At 36.4% G+C, this 26,854-nt stretch overlaps 1 protein-coding gene across 6 annotated transcripts in view; it reads left to right on the top strand.

The window, feature by feature from the left end:
- Nucleotides 1–26,854, top strand: part of Taf3 (TBP-associated factor 3) — a 73,914-nt gene that overhangs the window by 32,438 nt on the left and 14,622 nt on the right. For all 6 annotated transcript variants that reach the window (XM_076487818.1, XM_076487817.1, XM_076487819.1 and 3 more), the window contains exons 4-6: nucleotides 9,284–9,461; nucleotides 14,941–16,744; nucleotides 18,088–18,342. In XM_076487818.1, coding sequence (XP_076343933.1) covers nucleotides 9,284–9,461; nucleotides 14,941–16,744; nucleotides 18,088–18,342 — 2,237 coding nt within the window. The remainder of the gene's footprint in view (nucleotides 1–9,283; nucleotides 9,462–14,940; nucleotides 16,745–18,087; nucleotides 18,343–26,854) is intronic.

Raw genomic sequence — 26,854 nt, 5'->3', positions numbered from 1 at the left:
CTGACCATATGTTTGTTATTTAAAAAAAACATTCAGTTCAGGTGTGTTACTGTATGCAAATATATCCATACAGTTTTGAAAAATACCTGTCAGAATTTTATGAATCCCACTGAAATATTCTAACCAGCTTTTCACAATGTTAAATAATGAAGTTGTAAGAAACAAGAAAGAATTAATTCATTTCTGAACAAGTTTATTGGCATAACTAGTTAGATCACATGGCAGTGCAAATATATTGTGTATGCATTAACTAAATTTTACATGGCTGTAAATCAGAAACTATTAGAGATATTGATCTAATCTTTGGCAATGTTTCATTATATGGTTAGATGAGACGTGAATTTTTTCAAGGCATTTTGTGGGGGTCACCTGCAGCACCCTGGATGATTTGACATGGAATAACTCCTAAGGGTTATCTGGAAATGCAACTGAACCACATTGGAAAAAAGGTTAGTACTTTTTGAGATCTCTGATGCTGGATATTCATAGAAAGATTGATTTCAATCAGTTGGTCTAAATTTGTTTCACATTATTAGTCACTATCTTATACACCATAGTGTCATTATGACTAGTGAGTATTATGGTTTTATTATTTCTTTATTTACAGAGGCTTTTATGCTCCTGTATTGTGGATTCCACTCTGGCAAGTGGAGCTTGACCAAGTATACAATTGTGTTTTAAATCTGCATTGTCCGTCCTGTGACCATTCTCAATGTAAGTTACATTGTATCCTTTCCTACTTCTGCCAGATGTTGGTTGTGTGTTTCAATTTTATTGTTATCTGTGACTAAACAATTATGTTGCAGATTTGGGTTATGCAAACCGTAAGTGATGGAATGTTCTGTAGGACTGACCATAGCTCTCTCTAGTGTTTTTTGCTTTTTAAGTACGTTTCTTCTGATTAGTACGCTCATGGACTAGCATGAGTAAGGCAAACAAATTTGCTCCCAGTCTTTGACACTCTATGGCATTGAAATTCTCCCTACTGCAGACTTGATGCATGATTCTGGATGATGCCAGGTTTTGTTTGATGGATGTTGTAGTTGTGTCTTTCAAAATAGAGTATTGCAGTTTTCCATTGCACTATCTTCAATTATTAGGTCTACCCTTTCTTCTTGTGGAGTACGAGAGTTCTTACCACTTAATAGTTTCTAGCTGCCGGGGTGGTGGACCATGGAGGCCTGTCCTCCTGAGTGATGAAACATATCACTTAGAGTAGGGCAGTGGCATTCTTCAAGTCTTGCTTAATGTACAATTCCAGTTGCCACCAAGTTTTGGTCGTAGAACTACTCTATATTCCTGTCTATGTATCTGACTGTTCTTTTATAATGTGGCATTCTTTCTTTCTACCATCTTCTTAATGTACATTTCCACTGAGTTTGGTTTTTGGTTGGTGATGCCCTAGTCACCATTAATATCATGTGTAGATGGCTTAAAATACTTCCTACTGTAGATCTGATGTAAAATTCAAGATGACACTAGGTTTTGATTGAAATACTTTAATATATCTAGAATATATATGTTACTGTGATTTGCACCTTAGATTGAGCCATTCCTTCTCCCTACCATCCTCTGGATTTACTTTCCTGATGAGTCTAATGTTGATCTAGCTAAGTAAGTTCTCATGTGTGTTGGCTGGTATTCCTCTTCGTACTTTGGATTGGATGACAAATGCCCACTGCCATCATGTTTTGGAATGGAGATGCACCAAAAGTTTGTGGTCTCTTTTTCTTATCTGCTGGATGTCCATTCTAAGTGGATTTGGTGTTGGTTGTGGTTGGATGTAACATGTTTTCTTACTTGTGTACAGCTAGATATCCTCCTCTTATTGTAACCTGGAAGTACCATATCCATTGCCATCAGGTATTGGATTAGAGAATGCCATACTGCTGGGGTTTTCCATCTGTAGATGATTGTCTATTTACCCTTGATCTGATTCACCATTCCAGATTTTGGTTGATGTTGGATGGGAACAAACTACCACTATAGTCTGTTGCACCCCAGCTACTTGACACCCAGGAGACCTATTAATCAGTCATACTTATTCTAATATTCCTTCCTGTTTTTTTGCCTTTTATGTTTTTGATACAGTTATAAAAGAATAAAAAGTGTGTGGATTGGATGTGTTGTAGTCTTTCACTGAGATGTGATTTTTTTTCTTTTGGTACCACACCTTCTGGTTTTTCTTTGGTACTTCCTAAAAGGGGTATTTTTTTTATAACACTCCACCAGTTCACTGTAGGATTCTAGCTATTTTATCAGAAGAGTTAAAATATCAAATATGGAAATTGATGTATGGATTGCAGTGTCAAAAAGAATTCCAACAACAATATAAGGATAATACAGATATACATAGATAATCTCTATGCGACTTTCAATGTTAAAACTTATTGTTACACTGTAAAATGCACAAGTACAAAGTGGTTACAAGGTCAGTCAATTTGACTGACTTCATACCAAGTGTCTTTAATAGTGTGTAATAACACTATGTAACACAAATTTTTGTTCCTGGATAATTTGTGTTATTTCTTAATTGCTTATGTTGTAAAAATACAGAAAATGGACATTATTCCCTTCAAACTTTGCTTTTGTGACCTGGATAATGAAATTTAGAAATTAACCTATTTTGTATGTGAAAGAGGGCTTTGCACATTTTCATTTACATAAAGTCTGAATAAAACAACATATGAATCAAGATTTACATGTATTTATACTAAAGTTGTACAAAAATGTGCAGAAGTGAGTAGTTTCTTGAGATTTGTGACTGTAATATAAATCACTTTCATGCATCAACCCCGAAATATAGTTTCCCATCAATTTTTCGTTATATGCTCCTTGGTAGTGATGTTTAAAGTCCAGTATATCTTGGTGGAAGCACTCACCTTGCTCTTTGAGGTGCACCAAATGAGCCAGGTGAAGAGACAGATAATTTTGGCTTCTGGATGAGCTATCAATGCAGAGGTGCCACTTGTTTGGGTTACACGTAATTCCAATTTCCTCACATGGACCATATACATTGTAGCAGAAGCAGAGCCCATCTTAATGAGTGAAGAAGCTTGAGAAATGTCGATGACACTTCCTCTATCTTGCAACTTGCACACTTTCATCTAACAAATCCCACTTCTTGAGCTCAGATGTCAAAAGCTTGGCATTTGATTTTGTTAGACCAAGATCTTTGATCAAGTCATTCAGGTCCCTTTGGTTGGAGTTAGTATGGGTTTCTCTCACCAGCTGCACCTCTGAAATTGTAATCTGGGTCTTCAACACCTACCTCCTCTTCTGATTTGCTGCTCTCTTCTGAGGATGGCTGCTTTGTCTCTGGCGTAGTGGGTCCATGGAGCACAGGGCAGTGTGTCACTGGGGCAATGGATTATGGAAGGTCCAGATACATGATAGCAGATGCATTCTTGCCAGCCCAATGTTTGGAAGGCTCCACCATGCAGAAGTAGCAATTGCTTGAGTGGTCAATGGGTTCTTGCCAAATTCTTGGAATAGCAAACTTCATGGCTTTTTTCCCCTCTGTACCATCCTGCAAAAGAGCAAAATAAAACTGTTATTATGAAAAATAGATTTATTTTATCCACAACTAATGTGTAAGAGGTTCGTGCAAAATATTTTATATGTGATACTTTTCCATACTATTGGAATTTAAAAATAAATTTATTGAAAGATACTTAAATTTTAAAAGGTCTAAAATTTGTATAATATAAAATCTTACTATTCAAGCTATCAAAAATTGTTCGTCTTACCTTCTAGAGTTTTTTTGCATTGCTTGCAGGTAAAATGAGGTGCCCAGGGTTTGTCTTGACCCCCAACAGGCATGCAGAAATATGCCTTATAGGCTTCACACATTTAGAAGATGCTGTCACAGAGTACTGTTTTGCCCTTGTCTTTATAAATTGTTCATGTACATAGCAGAATGAGTCTGGAGAATGCTTGCAGCTTCTTGATGCCATTTTTGATAAAATCCGATTGGTCTATGTGTTCACTTAGGCAGCTAGAACTAAACTGAAGTGATGAGCCCCTGTATAAATATTACTATGGAAAGTTCTAGAAAATTGTAAAAGGTTCTTGAAAATTCTCGTATGTTCTGCAACATTGTAGAAAGTTCTTGAAAATTCTCTATCAGCTACTCAGCACTGAATCTACCTGGAATGTTCTGGAAAATGAGTAAATTTGAACTTTTCATTACACAGGACATAAAAGCAAAGTTTGAAGAGAAAAATAAATCTTTTCCATTTACTTTAGGCAGAAGTAATTGGGAAATAACACTTTCAGCTCAGGAGCAATAAAGTAAATATTTTGTTACATAGTGCAAGCATGGCTTTTTTTTTCTCAGTTTTCCTTGTACATAAATCCTAGGTTTTTAATTATACTACATTGATGCACGTTCTGACAGGATCGTTATATTACAACGAACTGTGTACCAACATAATCTGGCAGCCTGTATATAGAAGGCTCTGGTCGAGGAGTTCAAAACTATGGTGTAAATGTCTGGTAATTGTTAAAAACAAAATTTCCAACACACAATATTGGTTTCATAGCATATTTAATGTCGATGTACTTCGTGGATACACACTTAAGTACTGCATGTGGCCTTTTTTTCTACTTTCCATATTTTTCTGTGTTTTACTACCATTCACTTGGTAATATGTTTTTAACCTGTGCTTCTGCCCTCATGCATGGGGTTATCCAAGTAACATAGTCTGTTATGATTCCCCTCTGCATCATCTACTTTATGTGTGGGGGTATATAGTAATTGAAACAGCATTTTTAACTTTAACCTTGTTTTATAAACTGTATAAACTTTGGTTTTGGCAAAAGATGATGTGCACATAAATCAATATCAAAATATTTCAAACACGTTATTTCCAGTATGATACTCTTCTTCCTCACAAGGTTAGCTTTTTTTGTTTTGTGCTGTCTTTATTTATGAATGCCTTTTTTAATGCATGTCACAAGCCTTTGTCTGATTTCACACTTTTGGTCACAGGTGTTTACAACCCTTGGGGGTATTTTTTAGGTAGATGAGGCACTATATGAAACATATTTTGTTTCCTGTTTGTGCTCTTATTCTATAAATTATTCCTTATTCTTCAAATCTTTTGCAGAGTTTGGTGTGCCTTCCCACACCTTTTTGAGGACTTGGTTCAGCTCTCATTAGTTTTCTCAGAGCTATATCTCAGGTATGTGTTATTTTATTTCTTGTTATTGTTTTTCTGTTTCTCCAATCCTTTTTGTTTGGGTTTACACTGTGCTTTTACCATTCTGTTTGTTGATGCCATTAATATGCTTGACTCCTGTGGGCTTTGAATCAGTCTACCCTTACGACTTTTCATGCTGGCTCCTAATTTATGGACCTCCAGTTGTGGGTTCAGCTTATCTGTTTGATGGGATGGGTCCTACAAATCCCATTTATCCTACATCTGCCCCATTTTTAAGCTTTGACTTTCCTTTTCCCATCTGATGTTTTTCAGAGGAACCCAGTGTGGTTTCTGAAGACATTTCCCTCTCTTCCCTTCAACTGTCAGCTGTGTGTTGTCTTTAGCGATGATCCTACATGTGTATTTCACTTCTCTTTAGGTCTTTTTTTAGGGCCATGATGCTACATTCTCAGTAACCTATTACCTGACTCCATATGTACAGGTTATTTTTATGGTTCTTTTTTGATGACATTTTGAATTTTGCACAGTAACTGTGTACTTGTTTTCATGGGTTGCTTCTGTCCAACAGGGCTCTGCCTTTAACACTAACTGGCCCTTTCTTTTACAGTGGTACATGGCTTCTTCTTCTTCTTTCTTGGGATCTTCACATCAGCATCTACCTGAGGCAGTCCATATTCTACTCCCACCAGGTAAAGTATCTGTTCCATGTGGGTTTTACTGCTGTCAGTTTGCCCTTTATGGAATGATATACCTTTTAAGGCCCTGTTCTTCAATCTTGTTTTCATGCTGTCTGTTTTTGTTGAGAGTTTGCACCTTTGTTTGGTGTATTCATATTCTGTACTTCCACATGTACATGTCTTTTTGCAATTTCTGAAAAGAAGTCAGCCAGTCCTACTTGCCAGTTCCATTTCAGAACTGTGCAGGTGGAATGGCTGATCACTTTTAAAAGGTTCTTCCTTCATTTTCCTTAGTACTTAGTACAGCTGAGTGTTTTCTTCAACATCCATCTCAGTTAGTCTATACCTTTTCCTCTCAGACTTCATTCTATGAAACTGTATGTTTTGATTGCCCTGTTTGCTCCTTTATTTCCTACTGGGGAGATTTTATAGCTTGTGGGGTGGTGGTCACCTCTGGACCATCTCATACCCTTTGGCAGGGCTCATGTATATTTGCTTCAGGGTGCTCTTCATGACCAGTGAAACCTCACACAGGATACCTCTGATGCTCCTATTTATCTTTTCCCTTGCCTATTGATCTTTGTTGATATTGGAAAAGGCTCATATTTTGGTAGAAGTCCTGCTTCCTCTTCTGTGGACTGAGTTACATCTGTTTATCTATGCTTCCCTTCAGAGCTTGGGTGCATGGATTGATTGCTAAGGGGCTTTTCAGATCATTGGTTGGTGGAGAAGATTTCTTTTGTATCAATGATCTCAAACTCCTGGCTTTTCTTCAGGCTTTGGATCAATTGGCTTTTCATGCCAGCTACTAGCAGATTATGATCTGTTCTCATGTTTCTAGTGGGTGGCTTCTCTTTCACCTCTCTTTGATGACATATCTCTTCTTTCTCCTGGCCTGCAGTTGTCATAGGTTAGATAATTTCACCCTCAACATTACCAGTTTTTTGTACTGTACTTTCTCCCTTATCTATTATCCAGATTGTGCTTTCCTTCCTACAGCTTCTGCAGGTGGTGATGTTCAGGTTTCCTTTCTCCTGTCTGCCTGTTCTCAATTTCTCAATTCTGCTTTTCTCCTGATCTGGATGGACTTCTTTGACCTGTCAGTATCTTTTGTTGTTATATTTCTCCCTCAGCTTCCTTCAGGGGTTCTTGTTCCTACCTGTTTCTCCCTTTGCAACCTATCTCTTCCCATGATCTTCATGCAGTTGGTCTAACTATTTCACTTCACTGTTTGATCCAAGTGGCTTATTCCTCCTTGTCTCCTTCCTGGTGTGATCTCTTTCACATTTTCTCACATCAGCTACATCATCTTCCATTCTCCCTTGCTTCTCATTGTCATTGGCTATTGGAGGACATTCTACTGTAGGGCATCTGGAGGACTTCACACATTCCTCTTCCAAAGTCTACATCACATTGCTGTTTCTGCTTCTTCAGGGTATTACCTAAAATGTGTGGCTTTTCTTCTGACTTTGGCATAGCTGTGACAAAAGGTAAGTCTTTACTAATGCATTCTTTTCTTATAGAGGCCCCCACTTCAGCTTCACTTTAGATCTCACTTTGTGGCAAATGGCACCTGACCAGGAGGTATTCTTTCTGTACTCTAAATTGGTTCCACTTAGATGGTATAACCACCCTTCCATCAAATCCACATTCTAGGCTATGTTAGTTCACATATTTTCATGGCTGTGTACACTCACCCTCAAGATTAGGTGTTTTATAAGATCACTTGAATGGAAATTCCTCCTGATACTTGCATCATAATAATCCCTTTTCAGACTGCACCACCCATGGTTGGCATGAGCAAAGCTGAAGGGGATTGCTTTCCATCCTTGCCATGCCTTGATTGAATAAATCATTGTGATTTGCTTTTAAAAATAGGATTTTCTGATCACCCATTGTACTATCTTGAAGGTTGCAGTTCCTCCAGACTCCCCAACACACTCCCCCCATTCTTCCAATTGAATATGGGAGTTTTTACCACTTACCAATTCCAAGCCAATGGGGTAGTTGACTGTGGAGGCAACCTTCTGGGTAGGTTCCACAAAGATGGCTATGACCATTCAGCTCACATGAGGGTAGTGATGTTCTGCTGGTATAGAGAGTGTTACAAGATTTTCTGGATGGGTTAATTTCTTGGAGATAAAATGCTCAAATGCAGTTGCACCCTTCTAATTGGGAGTCCTTTTGCTATTCTTTGATGGATATTGGTACCTAAAGAGCAAGATTTTGGAGATCAAGTGAGCCAATTACGTTAAACCTCAAACACATTTTAGCTTGTCCATCTTCACGTTGTGATTGCTCTTCTGTGTAGTGGGTTGTAGAAGAATTTCATGACATGTTTCCACTTCTGTCTTGGGTTTTATTTCATTATGGAGTTGTTAACAACCTGGGTCATTTCAGGCTTATTCATGGTTGCAGTGGTCGAGTGCATAAAATGGGCTTTTTTTTTATTCAAGATGACTCATTCTTGAGTCACTGGTATTAGTCCACCGTGCGTGTTCCTAGTGTCTACTGATAGGTGTTCTCAGGACTCTAGGTAAGATGGTTCAGGTTCTCATCCTACCCTCATGAAGATGTCAGTATCCAGCAAGTGAGGTTTTGGATGTTGTTGACTTGCCGAGTGCAGTCCATTACACCATAGTCACTTTACACCTTGGGGCACACCATCCGTTACCCATATTTCATTTTGGATGGAGTGATTCTGCTTCTTTTATGTTATGCTTCTCTGTTGTACCCTCCTCTCCCACTTGGATGTGCTCTCTTCTTGTTCCACCATGTGTGGTCTTCCAGAAGTTATTGCTTTTCATGGCAAAGAAATACCTGTCTCAGATATAATGTGGTGCCCCTCCTCAGATCTTTCAATCTGTTCCTCTCAGTTAAGGGGTGTCCGTCATATACTTTTGGATGATATGGCTGTGCTTCCCTCAGATTGGTCCCTCCTCCAGTTCAATGTGGCATTCATGCTAATCTTGTAAGTGGAAGGAAAGTATTGTATGGGAAGTTATAATTTTCCTAAATAAAAATATATTTCTGATAAGTATTTTCCTCCACTAACACTTTTGCTCCCAACTATCTTCCAGTACTTACATCTCCTACCAAACTTTGAAGTGATAGTTTGGTGATGGCACATAGAGGAAGTAAGACGTGTCATGTAATAGTAGTGCTTTCCTACTGGTGAAGAGGTGATGCATAATTATTTACATGAGAGACATGTTGGAACTTTAGATTCCAAAAAAAGGAGAGTTGAAGGCTTGTGTCATGCATTCAAAAAAGGTTTCCTAATAACAGGTAACACAAAACAAGAAAGGCTAATCTTGTGAGTGGAGGAAAATACCAAACGGAAATACATTTTTATTTATAAAAATTATAATTTCTCATTAACAAAGAAATTTATATTTATGCACACAATAACACACATATATATATATTTTGTTTTTCCAGAAGAGGATCAGGGAACTCTTTCTTTGAACGAACATATTGATGAAACCATCATGACACAAAGTATGGAAGATGATGACAACAATAAACTTGTATTGTCCTTATTAGGAAGTCCAAAGCCTGAATATAAATTTTCAGCTGAACCTGCTGGAGAAGATACATACACAACTAATAATACAAGGTAATCACAAAACATTATCATGGTCTTGTAAAAATAATTAACAATTTTTGGGTTCTTGCCATCATGTTAAATTACTGACTCCAATCTTTTAATCATAATCCAGAAGGTATGAAACAGATGTTTTACGTTAGAGTTTTATGTACATTCAGGCGCCAGTTCTGCTGATGAAAAAAAAAAAAAGGCAGTGATGAATCTTTCATGTTAATAGTTTTTGAACAACAAAGTTATTCAAAAGCTTCTGGTTATTTTACATTTTATAAAATAATGTTTTAATAATTTGTAGATCTTCACATTGATGGTTTTTCTAAATAATGTTACTGCAGTGTGCTTCTTCAAAGTAAGCATCTGAATGTGAAACAAAAAATTCAAGTACTCACACATAAATATATATCCTTGCATTTGCTACATGTAAACAAATTGTATGCAAAGTGGATCACTTTATAATGGGTATCATTAGCCTTTTTAAATATAACATCAGGTGTAATACAGCCATCTGGATCATACATCACAATATGTCTGCCAACACCTTTGTCTGATTGTAACCTGCTCACCATAATGGGCTAAAACCTTGCCATCCACTAAAAGAAACAGTGTGATTTCATATTATAATTTATAAGGTGATTTACATCTAATACAAAACACATAAGTTTGAAATTTTTAATTGCTAGCAATGATTAAAATGACAGTTGTTTTTTTTTGATAGGCTGTTTGGTTGAAAGGGTGAACTTTTCAAACATATTGTAATTTATCATAACTGCTTTGTAAGCATCTAGCAAAATATAAACTAGACCTAAATATAAGAGTAGTTTAGTGTAGTAATAGTCTTAAGTGACTTACTTTTCTGTACCCTCAAATGTTTAATTTTGCTTCCCAAAACAAAACAAATATGTACATTGTAGCCCTAAATGGTGAAAGAGAAGGGGCACACTGTTATTGTTTTTTAAATCTTCTTTGATTACACATTCCACTTTACTCTAGTTTAGATTGTTGTTGCAAACAGATGCTACAGATTTATTGAATTGAGGTAGTGTGTGTATAAGAAGTATTATATTTAGGTCCAGCAATATGTATTGTCAACTGTTTTGTGTATCTCAGGAATCTTGTTTATGCAGTTTAGAACTAGCAGATGGTAAACTGCTTAGATTCTGGATTAATTTCATTGATATGATATTTTACTACCTAAAAATCAAAGTTATCCCCTCAAAAAACTTTTGTAAACCCTCATGTACACTAAATTTTCATCCAGATTCAGAAAAATTGTTAAATAATATTTTGTATGGGGAAGTAACTGACATGTGAAAATACATATATGTATGTGTTGCTCTGCTCATGTTGTTGTGATTTGAATGATTATTTACCCATATCCCTCCCAGTCTGTGTTATCCAACACATTAGATCTTTCAGCTTATAATGACCATTGTATTATTGGACTAGTACTTAAAACTTCTACCATCTTTGTTATACTAAGCCTATTGATTTTATTACAGTTGTGTTAAAGAAAAATTGATAAAACATGAGAGGTCAATTTATTATTTAAATTGCATACACAATTTCTTATAAGTTTATGCAACTTGTTCTTGTATTACTGATCTTTTTATTAAATAGCAAGTGCTAAGTAATAAGCGACCGTCAACTATAATGAAGAAAAATAACAATTGAAAGTATGCAACATGACAAAACGTTTTAGTAGCATAATACATGACTTGATCTGCTTAGCAAGAACAACATATCTTCATATAGCTTGTATATAAAATACATAAAGGCCACATAAAACATTATCAAAGTGCAGTAGACATAAATGCAGAATTGAATTGTAAACGTCAATCTATGAAGAATTCAGAATAACATTGACACATACTTTCTCAGATTATGGCTCACTGAACACAAAAGTTTCGTTTATTAACAAAATTGCAAATTATCTTGTTAGATCCAAACCCACGTGGTGAATTGGGGAAATTCCCACAAAAATCAATATTTTTGTTTATGGTCAACAAAACTTAAACAGTTGCTTACCAACTTTGGGTTGAATACAGTTGTAGTTTGAATACAAAACACAGGGACAATCCAAATCATGAAAGTTTCTCGTGTCTGCTTCATGATAACAACAATATTTCTTGTAACAGTCTCAGTCTCATGTGGATCTGATCCAGCATACAGATGCTCACCTCCTTTATACAATACTGTATCACTTGCAATATTTGAATAAGCTTACAATCAGGATCTGACACTCATACATGAAAATACATTCAAAGGATTATATCATTGATTAAATAGTTAGCCATAGAACATTGTCATATATTTGGATAAACTGCATATAATGGAATCTGAAAGAAATCTGAAGTTACAACAAGTACTATTTTTAAATGCACAAGATTTTCATTCCACAAAGGTGATTTGGCTAGGGCCACTTCTAACTAATACAGATTATTGTTTGGCACTGAAGACGCTTGAAACGTTGTGTGATACAAAATAGATAAATAGTGTTGAGCAAAACTTTCATCAAAACTTCACACTCCTTACCAAAATCACTTTGATTTCCTGAGGATCATTGAGAATACTGAGATCTAACACTTAGACATAATGCTGAGAGCTGTGATAATAACAAATGGTGACCAACATGCCTAATACATTATCAGTACATCATACATTATTGAAATACAATATTCAATCATTCAGTAATTCAGTACTATTCTCTCTCCACTAGCACAACTAGTTTGTGAACAGGGTGTTCTAAGATAGTTGGCTGAGATGGTCGCTTTCCTTCCCAAGACAGACTCAGATCACCAGTGAGGAGCTTCACCTTTCTCACCAGATTGTCTTAGTCAGGTATAGCTTCTACAACTTTGCCAAGTCTGTGAGGACTTCTTACTATATCATCGTCTTTCAACAGGATGATATTGCCATCTTCCAAGTTCCTACATTTTTGTCTGTGTTGGAGGTTTTGTAGATAGTTTTTCTTCCATCTTGTCCAAAACTTGTTAGCCAGGAACTGTACTTTCCTCCATTGTTTGGTGGCATACAAATCCTTTCAAACAAAATTTCCCAATGTGGGCATCAGGATTTTTGACTTCATTATGAGAAGATGATTAGATGTCAAAGGTTCTGGTGCACTAGGTTCATTGTGGTTTTCTAGAGTCAGAGGCCAATTGTTGATAATGGCCATTACCTCATAGAAGATCATTCTGAAAGTAGCAGGATCAAGTCTGGAGGTGTGTTGTCTCAGCAATGTATTCAAAATACTTATCATGGTGTGGATTTGTCTCTCCCATACCCCTCCCATGTGGCTTGAAGAACTCTGACTGGGACATTACAAGGAAATCCTTAATCTTTGACATCTCCATTTCTGGCCCTGCCTTTCACAATTTATGTGATGCTCAAATGAAATTTGATCCTTGATCACACCTAATAGTTCAAACAGGACCTCAAATGGCTAGAAAGCAGCACAGAGCATTAAGGAAGGCATCTGTTGACATGTCATCAAGTAGCTCTATATGGACTGCTCTAGATGCCAGACAGATTATGTAAAGACCGTATTTCTTACATTCCTTTCTACCAGTTTTCATCACAAAGGGTCCAAAACAATCCATGCCAATGTGAGTGAAAGGTGGTGAAGATTCTGTTCACTTTTTTGGAAGATCTGTCATTTTTGTGGGTATGTAGCTTATCTCTCGGTTTCCTACATGTTATGCATTTGTACAAGTGAGAGGAAACTGCTCTGGTTTCTCCAACAATCCAGTAACCCTGTGACCAGATTTCATGTTGAATAAAACTGCATCCTTGGTGAGCTACTTTCTCATGAAAATGCTTGATAATCAAATTGACCAAATGACCTTTTCTGGGAATTTTGATGGGATGTTTCATATCATAGTTTGCCGAACTTCGTTGCAACTTTCTGTCAACTATGAGAATCCTGTTGTGGTCTGTGAAAGGATTCAACTTCTTCAGTGGTCCTATGGCTGGTCCTTTGTTTTGACTGATGGCCTTGGTTTCCTCATTGAAGGAGGTACTCTGAAGCATGCGAATAATGGTGTTTGCTGCAGTTTTCATTGCTTGTACTAGGCTGATATTTTCTTTCACCTTTTTCTCTTTGCAATATACCTCTAGACTATAGCAAGAGACTTTACTGCCTGGAGCCAATCAGAAAAACTCTTCAGCCATTCCAGGAGTACCTACCCACTTTGACCTTTCTCTGCAGTGGTTGCCAACACATTTCTGACTTCAGAGTCATCTCCTTTCAGTGTTGTGTCCACATCATTGTCCAAAGGTAGCTGTGAATCCCAGAAGAAAGAAGGGCCAGTGAACCAAGTGGATGTCTGTATTTGTTAAGCTTGGAGTCCATGAATATCTTCATCTCATTTTGGATTATGTTGTTGATCTTCACAGCAGTCACTGCTGCAGTGAGCTCCAACCTTGGTAAGGTTACAACTTTTAGTGGAGCAATTCTGGCTTTACCCAGTACCAGAGAACAGTGTACCTGTTCTTTACTGTTTGTTAGATGGAGGTATGTGCACTGCCTATAGCCTTGAGAGGCAGCATATGAGAAATGGTGGAATTTCCTGCAATGAATGGTTCCGAAGTCTCTTGGCTTGAATTACCTTATAAGAGTCCAGTTCCACCAGCCATTGTTCTTGCAAAATTTGTAAATGAAAATGTTGCATAGGTTAAAATATGTGCTCTAGCTTCTGGTTGTTCATATTTCTTACATAATTTACAGCTTGTAATTTAATAAACAATTCTCTGTTTGAACTGGAAGTAAACCAGTTAAAGAAAGATAACATTAAACAGTGAACTTAGTGCTGCTTAGAATTTTTATTAATAGAAGTAAATTCTCTTTTGCACTAAATCAGCTTTCAGTTTTAAAACAATTTGAGCAGTTAAGAATGAAGGGTTAAAAATACATTCAGTGACATTCTTTCAGAAGGTATTTTTCAAGTGACACTGCAAAATGTCTGTGAACTTCTATAGCTAGAAACTGGGTTTTGATACCAGTGGTTGGTAGAGCACAAACAGCCCACTGTGTAGCTTTGTGCTTAATAACAAACAAACTTTTAGAATTAATTTGATTTGGTCAACAAAAATAAATTTAGAAAAATGCTTCATGTGAATTTTTTTATTTCAAATAATGTGTGATATATATACATTTATAAATACTTTTAAATGTAATTTAAATAATAGAAAATCTGTGTTTTAATTATTTTTTGAGATTTTGTTGTGATAAGAAATCATTTTATAAGCTTTATTTTGGTATTATAAATGGAAAAACAGATCACACTTAAATGTATATACATTATCAGAATTGTATATATATGTTTTTATGAACTCTATATATAAGTTGCTGGTATGAGTTATTTTTTGAATTTGTAATATTTCTGCATTTCAATGAACAAACTACTTAAAAGAGTGTAATTTTACAGAAAGTTAATAAATAAATATATTTATAATACTCATTTCCAAATATTAATATATTTTCTGATTCCAGTAAGATACAAGCTGAAGAAGAAGGCAGACCCATGAGAGAACTTGCAACTGTGTTTATGACATCAGCAGGATTAATAATGCCAGCTCGAGATGGCCATATTCCAAACAGTTGTCTACCATCCAAGGAGGTTGAATCAAGGCCAGCCTCACCAGAGAGCTGGGCTGAAAAATCAGAATGTAGCATTTTTAAACAAAAAGCAATTAAAATAAAAGAAATTAAAAAAGACAAGGACAAACCTGTCAAAAGCAAGAAAGATATTTCAGGTATTTTAAAGAAAGAAAGCAAGAAGATAAAGTTAAGTAAGAAAGATAACAAAGAAAACTCACAGACAAAAAGTAGTAAACAGCTACCAGGATTAAAATTACATCATCAGCAAACACACATTAAAAAAGAAGGAAAAGAAGGTGGTTCTGCCAAATTTAAGAAAAAAACCAAACCATCAATTGAAGGAAATAAATCTCCAAAAGGTAAAAGTGAAAAAGTAAAAAATAAAGAAGATAAACCTAAAATAAAAACATCTTCCAAACCATCAAAGCCTAAGAACAAACCTCCTAAAGTTATCACAAGTGTTACTGCAGTTGTTTCATCTCCTCTTTCTCCACCCTCTGTTAAGTCATTGAAGAGTGTTTCAGGTCAGAAAAGTCCCGTTTCGCTTAGTGCCTCCAAATCAGAAAAAAGTGGGCTAAGTTCACTTCCTGCTCCAAAATCTCCACATACAGCAGCTATAGATGTTGCTGTTAAAAATGAATCAGTTGGTGGAAATCAATCAAATAAATTTGAGTTTGATCAAGATTCCCCTCCAGGATCTCCTGATTCAAGGCTTGTCATTGATGATTCTGTTGAAGTACAAGCCCAACATGAAATGGAATCACGTTTAGCTGTATTGGATGACTGTATTGATGCAGTTATTCAACGTGCAAGGGAAGAAACTGAAAAACAAACTGTAAAAAATTACAAAGCCATTGATGATACCATTGAAGACGTAATTAGAAGTTCAGTAAAAAAATCTGAACCTAAAGATGTTTATGATTTCACAGATGACTCTTTAGATTCATCGCCTCCTACTCCAAAAACACCAGATGTTTTGGAAACTTCTGGTTTTCGTTTTAAGAAAGAAAAAGTTAAAACTGAGGAACCTTCAAAATTGATTTCTGGTCCTGAAGAACAGAAAACAAAGAGTAAAGATAAGTCAAAGAAGAAATCAGTAAAGGACTCAAAATGCAAATCTCTCACACCTCTTTCACCTCTAATCAAACCACAAAAGCCACTGCCATCAAAGACTCCAGACAATATTAAAGAATCATCTTCCAACAGCATTAAAACTGTAAAAACTGAATTAGAAGGTCACAGTGACAATGACTGTTCACCCTTTTCATCTATAACAGGGTTTCCTTCTCTACCTCCAGCACCACAACGATATCTTCCACAGCATACATTTGGGTGTCTCCCACCACCTCCTCCTTTTATTCCATCTTCTGCACCTTATCCAAGCCCTAATACTGCAAGTGCTACATTTAATTCTGTCATCCCCTCATTCTTTCCTCTAAATTCTCAGATGTCACCAACTTCTTCATTTCCAACACCTCCTTTGTTTGGGTCTTCAACTAAATTGGACTGTGCTTCGAGCCAGCCACTGAACCTTGCAATGTCTGGACCATATGCTACTACAAAGACTCCTGCTGAGAAAAAAGATATAACTGTGACCGAGATCTCATCACCAGGACCTGGAACTTTGTCTCTTAAGCCAGATCCTCATGAACCAGAAACCCCTGATAAAGTTAAAATAGATGATATTGGAGAGAAGGTAAGAAACTGTTTATATTGAATATAAATTATTTTATTTGTCAGTGTAAGCAGATTTTAAAAATTGATTATATTGTATGGAGTTGAATACTTATTGCTGTGGGAATTTCATAATTATATTAATACTTGCACATTTATTTTTATATTTTTTAGAGTCCAATATTCATTTATAAAAATAGCTTGGTCTATAAGGAACCTTTCAAAATTAGGTACATTTGTGGCTCTTTGTATTGAATGACTACATAATTACTTTTTAGAATGTTGTCTTTGGTGAATTTTAAGTTGGACAAGCAGAGCATTTAGGATAATAAAATTTCTTGAAACCATACATTCCACCATCAGCTGCAAAGTGAAAGCTACAGTTATGAAAGTGAATCCTCCAACCTTCCAATAGACTGTGTATGTGTGTGGTTCAAAATTGATCTTACCATCTGTCACAGAAACTTGACTTAAGCAAACCTGCAGTGTCAGGTAGTAGATATGTTAGCTTTATCAAAAAAGCTATGTAGGTTGGAGTGTTCTCCTTTATAACCATAACCTTTGTAATTGTGCTCATAAGACTAAGCATGATAAAAAAAAAAAAAAAGAATTAGTTTTAAGGGTAGCATTAGACTTAAAATATCATAAAGTGTTTCATATGAAGGTGGTATATGTATGCAGTCAGATTAATTTGTTTTTATATAAGAATTTAATAAATATTTATATTTCACACTCATTATACATATATAATGATATTAACAACATCTGAGAAACATGGTTTTCTTCACTTAAATTTAAAATGAAAAAAGTAGTTTATAAAACCATTAATAAGAAAAATATTACTCATTCACTTTGAGAAAATATAGAACTAGGTAATACTTTCATTTGGACCTTGGTTCATGAAAATTTCAGTAATGTAAACCATCATAAAAGCTATGCTCAAACAATGAATTAAATATACACTAAAAATATATTATATTCAGAATGTGAAAAACTGCTTGGTACATTCTTATTAAGCTGATACACATTGTGATTTAATTTTGGCCAAACATATAAAGTTTAATACCTACTTGCATGTACTAAATACTGTATTGTTGTTTTTGTTTGTTCCATTCTGCAATACAATCTTTAATGTTAAGCTACATGGATATTCGGTATTAAATATTAAGCACTGGTATAAAAACATTCTTGATACATCAGTTTGGTTGCAATTAAACTTTAAGCTTTTTATATCATTCTGAAATTATTGTTTTCCAAGGTGTGTGACAACAAATTAATTGTAAAGTGAACCTTCAATTCCACATTTTCCTTGTACTATAGAATAATACTTTTCTGCCATGAGAGCTAATGTATCTCTTTTTGCAGCCAAAAGTGAAAGAACATAAAAAGGAGAAAAAAGAAAAAATTGACAAGAAAGAAAAAATAAAAAAACGAAGTAAAGATAAAGAAAAAAACAAAGATAAAGAAAAGGAAAAAGATAAACCAAAAGAGAAAAAAGAAGAAAGTGAGAGTAAGGCTAAACCTAAAGAAAAGGTGGAAAAGTGGAAAACAGAAAAGAAGAGTAAAACTAAAGTGGAAAAGGAGAAAGAGAAGAAAAAGTCAAAAGATAAAGAAGAAAAGGTACAGTGGTATTGGATAGAAAGATAGTATTGGATAGATAGTACAGTGGTATTGGATAGAAAGAGTTTTTGTAATTTATGACTTTCATTGTTGCATGTGATATAATTGTGCTTCTTTAATCATAAAAATTCATGTTGCATATAGTAACAACTTGAACTAGTGTCGATAATTTTTTTCATGAATATTCAGCACTTTTGCTTTCATACTCTGCATGTTCCTTGCATATTACATAGGTGCTTGTTAGAAACACTGTTCAGTCTTAAGAAAATGCACCAGTCTATAAGTGCTCAAAATAACAACATAAGAGCTTAAATACAGACATTACTAGTATCTTTGTACTAAAGATTGGTGCTCACAGAAAGTAGAAGACCCTAGCTAGTTTTTTTGAGATAGTAAATCAGAATATTCTAGATTTGTTTGGATAATGAATTTTACTAGGAACTATAATTAGCTGTACTGCGTCTGCTTAAAGTTTTTCATGCTTTTTTTGTCATTGAATAGTTAAATGCTTGAAGATAAAGACAAACATCAAATTCAGGTACAAATACACTTGATAATGTACAAGATATTTTGTTTAGTGTACAACAGTTATATACTCAAAGAAATTTGTAAGTTTGAAATAAAAAGTTATGTATATATATGTATAGTGAACCTTATACATAATGTACATTAACATTAAAGCTTTACTTACTTATATTAAAGTTATAGTCAACAGTAGTTTGTGTTGTCATACTCAGTATTCAAATATGTAGGAATCTTTAAGTGCTACAAATAGCAACATAATATAAGCCTATTAGTCTTAGTCAATGTTGAAGAAAGGTTTTGAAGGTATAATAATAGATGCTTTGCAAAGTCAAATAATAAAATTTAAAATTTTGTTAGATATTTTGCACGGTTTTACTTGGAGAAAATATCTTACCTTACTAAACCTTGTACAGTCTTTGAAGAGGTTACTGCTCATGTAGATGAGGTTATTGATGTGGATTTGGTGTACATGGATTTTCAAAAAGCATCTGACAAAATTGCACATAAAAAGTTTGTTAAAAGTTACCGTTGTAAGTGTGAAGGATAGATTTGTTCATTAGATAGAAAACTAGCTAGATTGAAAAAAGTAAAGGGTTATAAATGAGGTTCAGTTAAAAATGGATTAACTTCATGAGTGGGGTGCCTCAGGGTTCTGTTGTAGGACTTTTTGTCTCTTTGATTTACATCAGTGATGTAGAGGAAGGAATGCTTATTAGATTTTTGAACTTACTAATGACAAATTTTAAAGTTTTGGGCACTGCTAGCTTAAAGAATATGCTGTTACTTCACAAAAGGATTTTGGATATTTGGTGAGTTAAACAAATAATTTGTGGGTGGCTTTTAATTACAATGAATGCAAGGTAATTCATGCTAGATTTCACAATTTGAATTATAATTATAATTTTGATTTGAATAATCTTAACAGCATTATGGTTGAAAAAGATCTTGGTGGTCTGGTTGATCAGTCTCTTATGCCTTTCAAGCAATGTGTTGTTGGTAGTGGCAAGACCAATAGGATTCTTGGTCATTTATTCAGAAATATTGAATACAAGTCGAAAGTTGCTATAATATCATTGCATAGGTCATTGGTTAGCCCACATTTGGAATACTATGTTTATATTTGGGCTACTTACCATATAAAGTACACTGAATTGTTGGAAAGGGCTCAGAATAGAGCCACTAGGTGATACCTGGGCTGGAAAGTTTGTCATACAAGGATAGGTTAAAATATCTAAATATGTTTTCTCTCAAAAATAGAAGAGTTGGAGAAGATCTATTTGAGATGCTACTCAGTGTGGATTCCTATACGTGGGGAGGGGACCTCCCAGGAAGGTTCTGTTCTTTCAGTTTACCTCCTCTGGGATTTAAACATCCACCCACATGTTTGCCGTGCATGGTGACCCATGAAGGGGAGGAGAGGATCCTGGTGGTTGAGGAGTCCAACCCTAACACACCACTTTGGCCTTGAACTCCTGTAGATGGGCAACCTTGGGGTGACTCCCCCTTGGGTCAATCAGCTGGTCCACTTGGGCTAGGGCCAACCAAGTACCAGTGTTGGATGTTCTAACAGGTGTGGATGCTGATGTATCTAATGCTGGTGTTTGGGATACTGCTCACAATATGCTGGTGTTGCTGCAGTGTCCTTGTTTGGCACTGTAGTGTGTCCCCTTGTAGGGCTCCATGGTGGGTGGGGTCAGTGGGAACCAAAATATTCCTTTTTTTTTAATCATGGATCATCCAAATAAAAATCTAAACAAAATAGCGAAAAAACAATCCATAGGTAAATGACCACGTCTTGAAGATTCTGAGCAGCAATCTTCAACATCTGTAACACCTGTTGTATGTAAATTCTCATACTACATTCTTTTTCATACACACCTTTATGGCAAATGTCACCCTTTTTCATTCAGAAAGGAGTAGAGGGACTTGTTGTCTCTCCAAAGTCAGTTAAGAAGCTTTGCTCTGGTGACATTGGTGGAGACATTCACATCTCAACACAGTGTTCTCCTCTTACATTCAAAGGTGATTAGGGATATATCTATTGAGGTTATGTCTCATACTACTTTGAATTCATCATGAGGAGTTATTGTTGAGAGGGATTTGAAAAACATCCCCAAGTCAGAGATTTTTGCTGCTTTCTCCACCAAAGGAGTTTCTGCAGTGTGGCATATCTCCATTCGTAAAGATGGAATTACAGTGCTTACCAGTGTTTTCATTCTGACATTTACATCACCACATCCACCTGCCACCATCAAAGCAGATTATCCTAATTGCCGGGTACGGCCATACATTCCAAACCCTCTCAGATGTTTCCATTGTCAGCAATTCAGTCACTCGAAGATGTCATGTTGTGGTTTCTTGACGTGCGCTTGTTGCAGTGGCAAGGACCACGATGCCTGTGAGTGTGAAACAGACCCTCATTGCATCATTTGCAATGGTTCTTATCCATCCACCTGTCATTCTTGCCCTAAATGGTTGGAAAAAGAAGAGTTCCAGCATTTGAAACCAATTTGAAACATCAGTTACCTTGAGGCTCGAAAGTTGCTGTCCTGCACTTCATTTCACTACTGTTGTGGAAATGCAAACAGATCTCTCTGTGCATCCAAAGGAAAATTCTCAAACCAAATGAAAAGTCTTTTGATCTCCATGATTAAAAAAATTGATGAATCAACTTCAACACCTATCTCTGTCCCTAACATACATTCCAGCAAATCCAAAAATCCACTAACTTTAGTTCTGGGTTCAGGCATTTCCTCGGATACATCTTCTTCTCCCACCTCAAGATGCAAAACAGTCATTCGTTCACATCCTCAGTCACTGGAATTCTCTTCCAACAGCAAAGACCTGCTCAAACAACCCAGGGTAGGATCCATGGAGGTTGATAGACCTCCCTTGAATAAAGACAGTAAAGAAAAAAGACATGGTCATAAACAGAATTGTTCTTCACCCAATTCACCTACACATAAATAAAAATGGCCACCTTGATACAATGGAACTGTTGAGGTTTACGTTCTAATCTGGATGACATCAAAACACTGATTGCTTCCTACCATTCTGTTTGTCTTTTCTTATGGGAAACATTTCTGAAACTTGCTGATACAGTCACCTTTCAACAGTTTTCTTTGTACAGAAATTACAGGCTGTGTGATAGGTGAGTGCATGGAGGGGTGGCACTGTTGGTTGATCAGCCCATCCTGTCTTTGTCACTTGACACACCCTTGGAGGCCATAGTCATCCATGTTTCCTTGGGTCGTACTGTCACTGTTTGTTCTCTCTACCTGTTGGATCAGCAAACTGGCCCTCTCTCACTGCTCTCACAGAACATGATCCTTTCATTGTCTATAAACCATCAGTAGATGACTGTGTGGCAGCAGTAACTGACTGTATCATACAAGCAGCTGCTCAATGTACTCCTTAAACCTTGACACATTTTCCACGATGTCTTCATCTGTGGTGGAATCCTGCCTGCCACATAGCACTGAAGGCTCAAAAACGGGCCTGGGATACCTTTCATAGGTATCCCACACTCTTGCACTGCATTGCTTTTCAGCAGGGCTGTACATATGCTCGGTGGGTAAGACGTCAAAGCCAGAAGGAATCTTGGACTAAGTTCACAACCAGCATATCTTCTACCAGCAGCCCCAAAGTCATATGGGAAAAGATTCAAAAGGTCACTGGGCAATATAATTTTGTCCCTCTCTCAATCTTGCTCTCTGATGGTGAGGAAATAGCTGATACTCGGAGCTATGCTGATACTCCAGGTGAAAGCTTTTGTTGGGTATCTAGCACTTCTGCTTCTTCCTCCAACTTGTTAGCAATCAAGACTCAGGTAGAGCGATCACCTCTTTCCTTTTGAGCTAATTCTCTCTATGACTATAATTGTCCCTTTATACTGGTGGAACACAAACTGACCCTTCGTTGGTCTGGCAGTACATCATTTGGACCTAATTATGTACACTATGAAATACTGCACCATCTATCTCCTGCTTCTCTTGCTATTCTTCTGATTGTTTTTGACTGGATCTGGCAGGAAAATGTTTTTCTGATGCCTGGTGCCAGGCTATTGTCTTACCTTTCTGTAAGCCTGGGAAGGATCCCAAGATTCTTTCAAACTACCATCCAATTGCTTTGATGAGCTCTCTCTGTAAGACCTTAGAGAGGATGGTTAATGCTCGTCTTGTTTGGTTCCTTGATTCAAACAACTTCCTCTCGCCCAACCAGTGTAGGTTCCGACGACAGCATGCCACTTTGGACCACCTGATTCAACTTGAAACATCAATCAGAGAAGCCTTTTTCAAATGACAACATCTTGTATAAATATTCTACCCATTTTTATTAAAATTTTTTTGATGGACAGGAGATTCCAAATTTGTGTGGATTTGACACTTTCCCATTATTTTCTGCAGGAATTTGGAGTCTGTAAGGGCTGTGTTTTGAGTGTCACACTTTTCAATATAAAGATTAATGCCATCACTGAACAACTCCCTCTTACTGTTGCAAACGGTTCTATGTTGACGACTTTCACATTTCCTGTCAGTCGTCCAACGTGAGATATATTGAGTGGCAGCTACAGACTGCTCTCAATTCTTTACTGAAGTGGACCACAGCAAATGGCTTTAACTTCTCTCTCTCTCTGAAACTGTTTGCATGCACTTTTGCTGCCAATGGGGTATTCATCCTAATCCTGGACTCTGTATCGGTGAAGTTGTGCTGCCTGTAGTCCCTGAGACAAATTTCTTGGGGCTTATCTTTGACCATAAGCTGACCTTTATACCACACGTCAAGCAGCTATGGATCAAATGTACAGGAGCAGTGAACATTCTCTGTGTCCTCTCTTCCACCACTTGGGGAGCAGATCGATGTTCTATGCTAAAAATATATCATGGTTTTATTTGATCGAAATATGACTGTGGATCACTGTTCTATGGCTCTGCCAGGACCTCGTCCTTAAAGATGTTGGGCCTCATTCATCATGAATGACTTACCTCTGCACTGGGGCTTTCCACACTTTCCCAGTTTAGAGCTTATACATAGAGTCTCATGAACCTTCTTTGCACCTCTGCCCTTTGCCACTGTCTTTACTATATGCTTCAAAACTTCATTCCTTACCAAAGCACCCAACCTGGGATTGTGGTTTTCTTCCTTGGTGGGCCATACTTTATCAGAACAGACAATCTTCCATTGCTCCTTTTGGCCTTCACATCCAGGTGCAGTTGGATGAATTGGGTCTGTTCTTGGATAACATTGCAGAATCCACTGGTCAGCCCATCCCACCATAGCTTATTACAGTCCCCAAATGTGACCTTCCTTTAAGTCATTTGAGAAAAGCAGATACTCCCGATTGGAAGTACCATTTTTTATTTACTGAACATCTTTTGAACAATCTTTCCATTCCAATTTATATGGAATGATATGATTCCAAATCAGGTGACTGTGGGCTCTGTCATGGTTTGTTGCGGTTCGGTGGTTGTGTGCAGAATCCCATCTACAGCTCTGTGTTCACTGCTGAACTGTACACCAATTCTTTTGCCCTAGATCACATAGAAGCTAATCAATACTCAAATTGCACTATTTATAGTGACTTGCTTAGTTCTCTACTGGCCCTAGAATTGCTTCACATTAGTCCTTACACTGTTCTCGCTGATATTCAAAACCGACTGGCCTGTTTCTGTTTAACGTCTACTTCTATCCAGTTTTTACCGGGCCACATTGGTATTCATGGTAACGAGTTTGCCGACACCGCAGCTAAATCTATCTGCTCTGACACTATCAATGCTGTGCCTGTTCCATACATGAACTATGGTCCTGTATTCAAAGCTAGGCTCCATGCCAGTAGGCAGTCGACTTAGAGTGAGCAACGTGAAAACAAGCTTTTCCAAATAAAACCCTGTATTGGACCTTGGCTGTTCTGCTTCTGTAAGGATTGGAAAGAGGAAGTTGTTCTAACTAAATTATGCAATGATCACAGTTTTTTAACTCATTGTTTTCTTTTATCTGGAACTGATGCACCATTGTGTTATCTGTGTAACACTCAGGTCACAATAAACCACATTTTACTGTCTTGATGTTGTTGTGACTATCAACGATGGCACCATTTTAAACATGTTCTGTCCCAAGATTTATCCATAATGTTAGACAGTGTTATTGGTGGTTGTGACACTGTCCACCTTGGAAATGTTTTTAATTTTTTAAAGGCCATTTATTTTTTTAATGCCATTTAAGTTTAATTTAATGCCATTTAAGACCTATTTTAATGTGATTCCAATTTAAGAATCAAAGTCCATCTAGTTTGATTTGAAATTCTAAAATGACCCGTAATGTCAAATAACTCGAAACCAGGACTGGAAAGGCCAACTTCAGGTGACTAATGCTGCTGTTTGAACTACCCGTTAGTCATCCTGGCAAGTTATTATTGAAATTTTGCTACAAGTCTTTTAAAACTTTTACAACTTTTTGAAAATGGCCATAATATCAAATAACTCTGAACCAGGACAGGAAAGGCCAAGTTCAGGTAACTGAACTTACCTGTTAGTCTTCCTAGCGAGTTATGATAATTACGATTATATGATAGAAAGTCCTTTACAACTTGTATTGCTGTAGTTTTTCTCTTACCACTGTAGACTACATGTAAATATTGGTTTTAATGTTTGTTTTTAAACTTTGTTTTGTTTTACCATAATTTCCTTTTATGAATTTTACTAAATTTACTTTAAATTTAACTTTTTACCAGATGTTTGGAGCAGATAGCCTAGCTGCTTTGTTCCATAAAACACCAAATGAACCAACAATAGTTGGTTAAGATTGTTAAGAGAGTTTATAGTGTTGATGTTTTATTCTTGTTCTTGTATTTAATGGTAAGAATGGTAAGTCTAGGGGATACAGTTATAAATTCTGATTTGGTACATTATCTATTCTCGCCTAAGTAGCTATTAATGCTCTCTATGTGCAAAGCATTATTTTTTGCATTCCACAAACCTTGAGCTCCCATGTATCTTACAATTAACTGATTCAAATGCATCTTGCATGCAAATTATTATGTGACAATCCTTCACCAGTAAGTGTGACACACACTCTTTATGAATGTGACTCCCTCTATTTGATTCCATCAAACTATCACTTGTCATTTGGCAGTATTTGTGCCAACTTTTTGTGCTTTTTTAATTTAATCAACTTTGTGATCTTTTTTTTAAAAATTATTATTCAGAAGTGGATTATATTGATTTTTCTTCAACAGTTAACAAATTTCCATCCATTTTACTAGCATACTTACAGAGGCTACAGGTGAGGGTGACTCATCTTTGGATTTTTTTACTCTCGTCTGCTGTGAGATTGATTGTTATACAAGTCTACCTGATTCTCATAATCTTGCTCCTATTCCTCTTGAACATATCAAATATGTTCAAATTGATAGGAGTTTGAAAGTTTTTTTCCATCATTGGATTTTGTTGGGTTTTCCTGTGTTATTACTGCAATATCATTTCAGCCTAATGTGCTTTTTTAGATGTGATTTACTGGGTGTGTTCTGTTTTATCCATTTCTGCAATTTTCTATGATCACCATTCTTCTTTGTTGCATGATACCTCCTCCTCTCATTATCTGGTATTTCCCTTTTCCCCAGATATTATGGTTCATGCTGAGCATTTTGTTTTTAAGATGATTGGGGTTACCAACATTCCTCACCCTCCATGGGCTTTTGATCAGTTTGCTTTTGCCTACCATCAGGCTGAATGTCCATTTCCTGACTCTCAACAGTTAGAATTGATTTTACCCATGTCAGGGCTGATCTTGATCATCCTGTTGTTGTGGACCGTTTGTTATTTACTGAGCCTAGGCATGTCTCTATTACTGTTTCCTCTCCATTTCCTCTCTCTTCATTTTGTTCAATGGGAATAGACACAATGCTAATAGTATCAGTGAATACCAGGTGGGCTCAGGTCCAGTGGGGGCTCCCTTGTCCAATTTTGTTCTCCTTTGGCAACCTTTCCCT

This window comes from Tachypleus tridentatus, chromosome 2 (assembly GCF_004210375.1).
Source record: "Tachypleus tridentatus isolate NWPU-2018 chromosome 2, ASM421037v1, whole genome shotgun sequence".
In the NCBI taxonomy this organism is placed as follows: Eukaryota; Metazoa; Arthropoda; class Merostomata; order Xiphosura; family Limulidae; genus Tachypleus; species Tachypleus tridentatus.
This window is presented reverse-complemented; position numbering and strand designations above follow the sequence as displayed.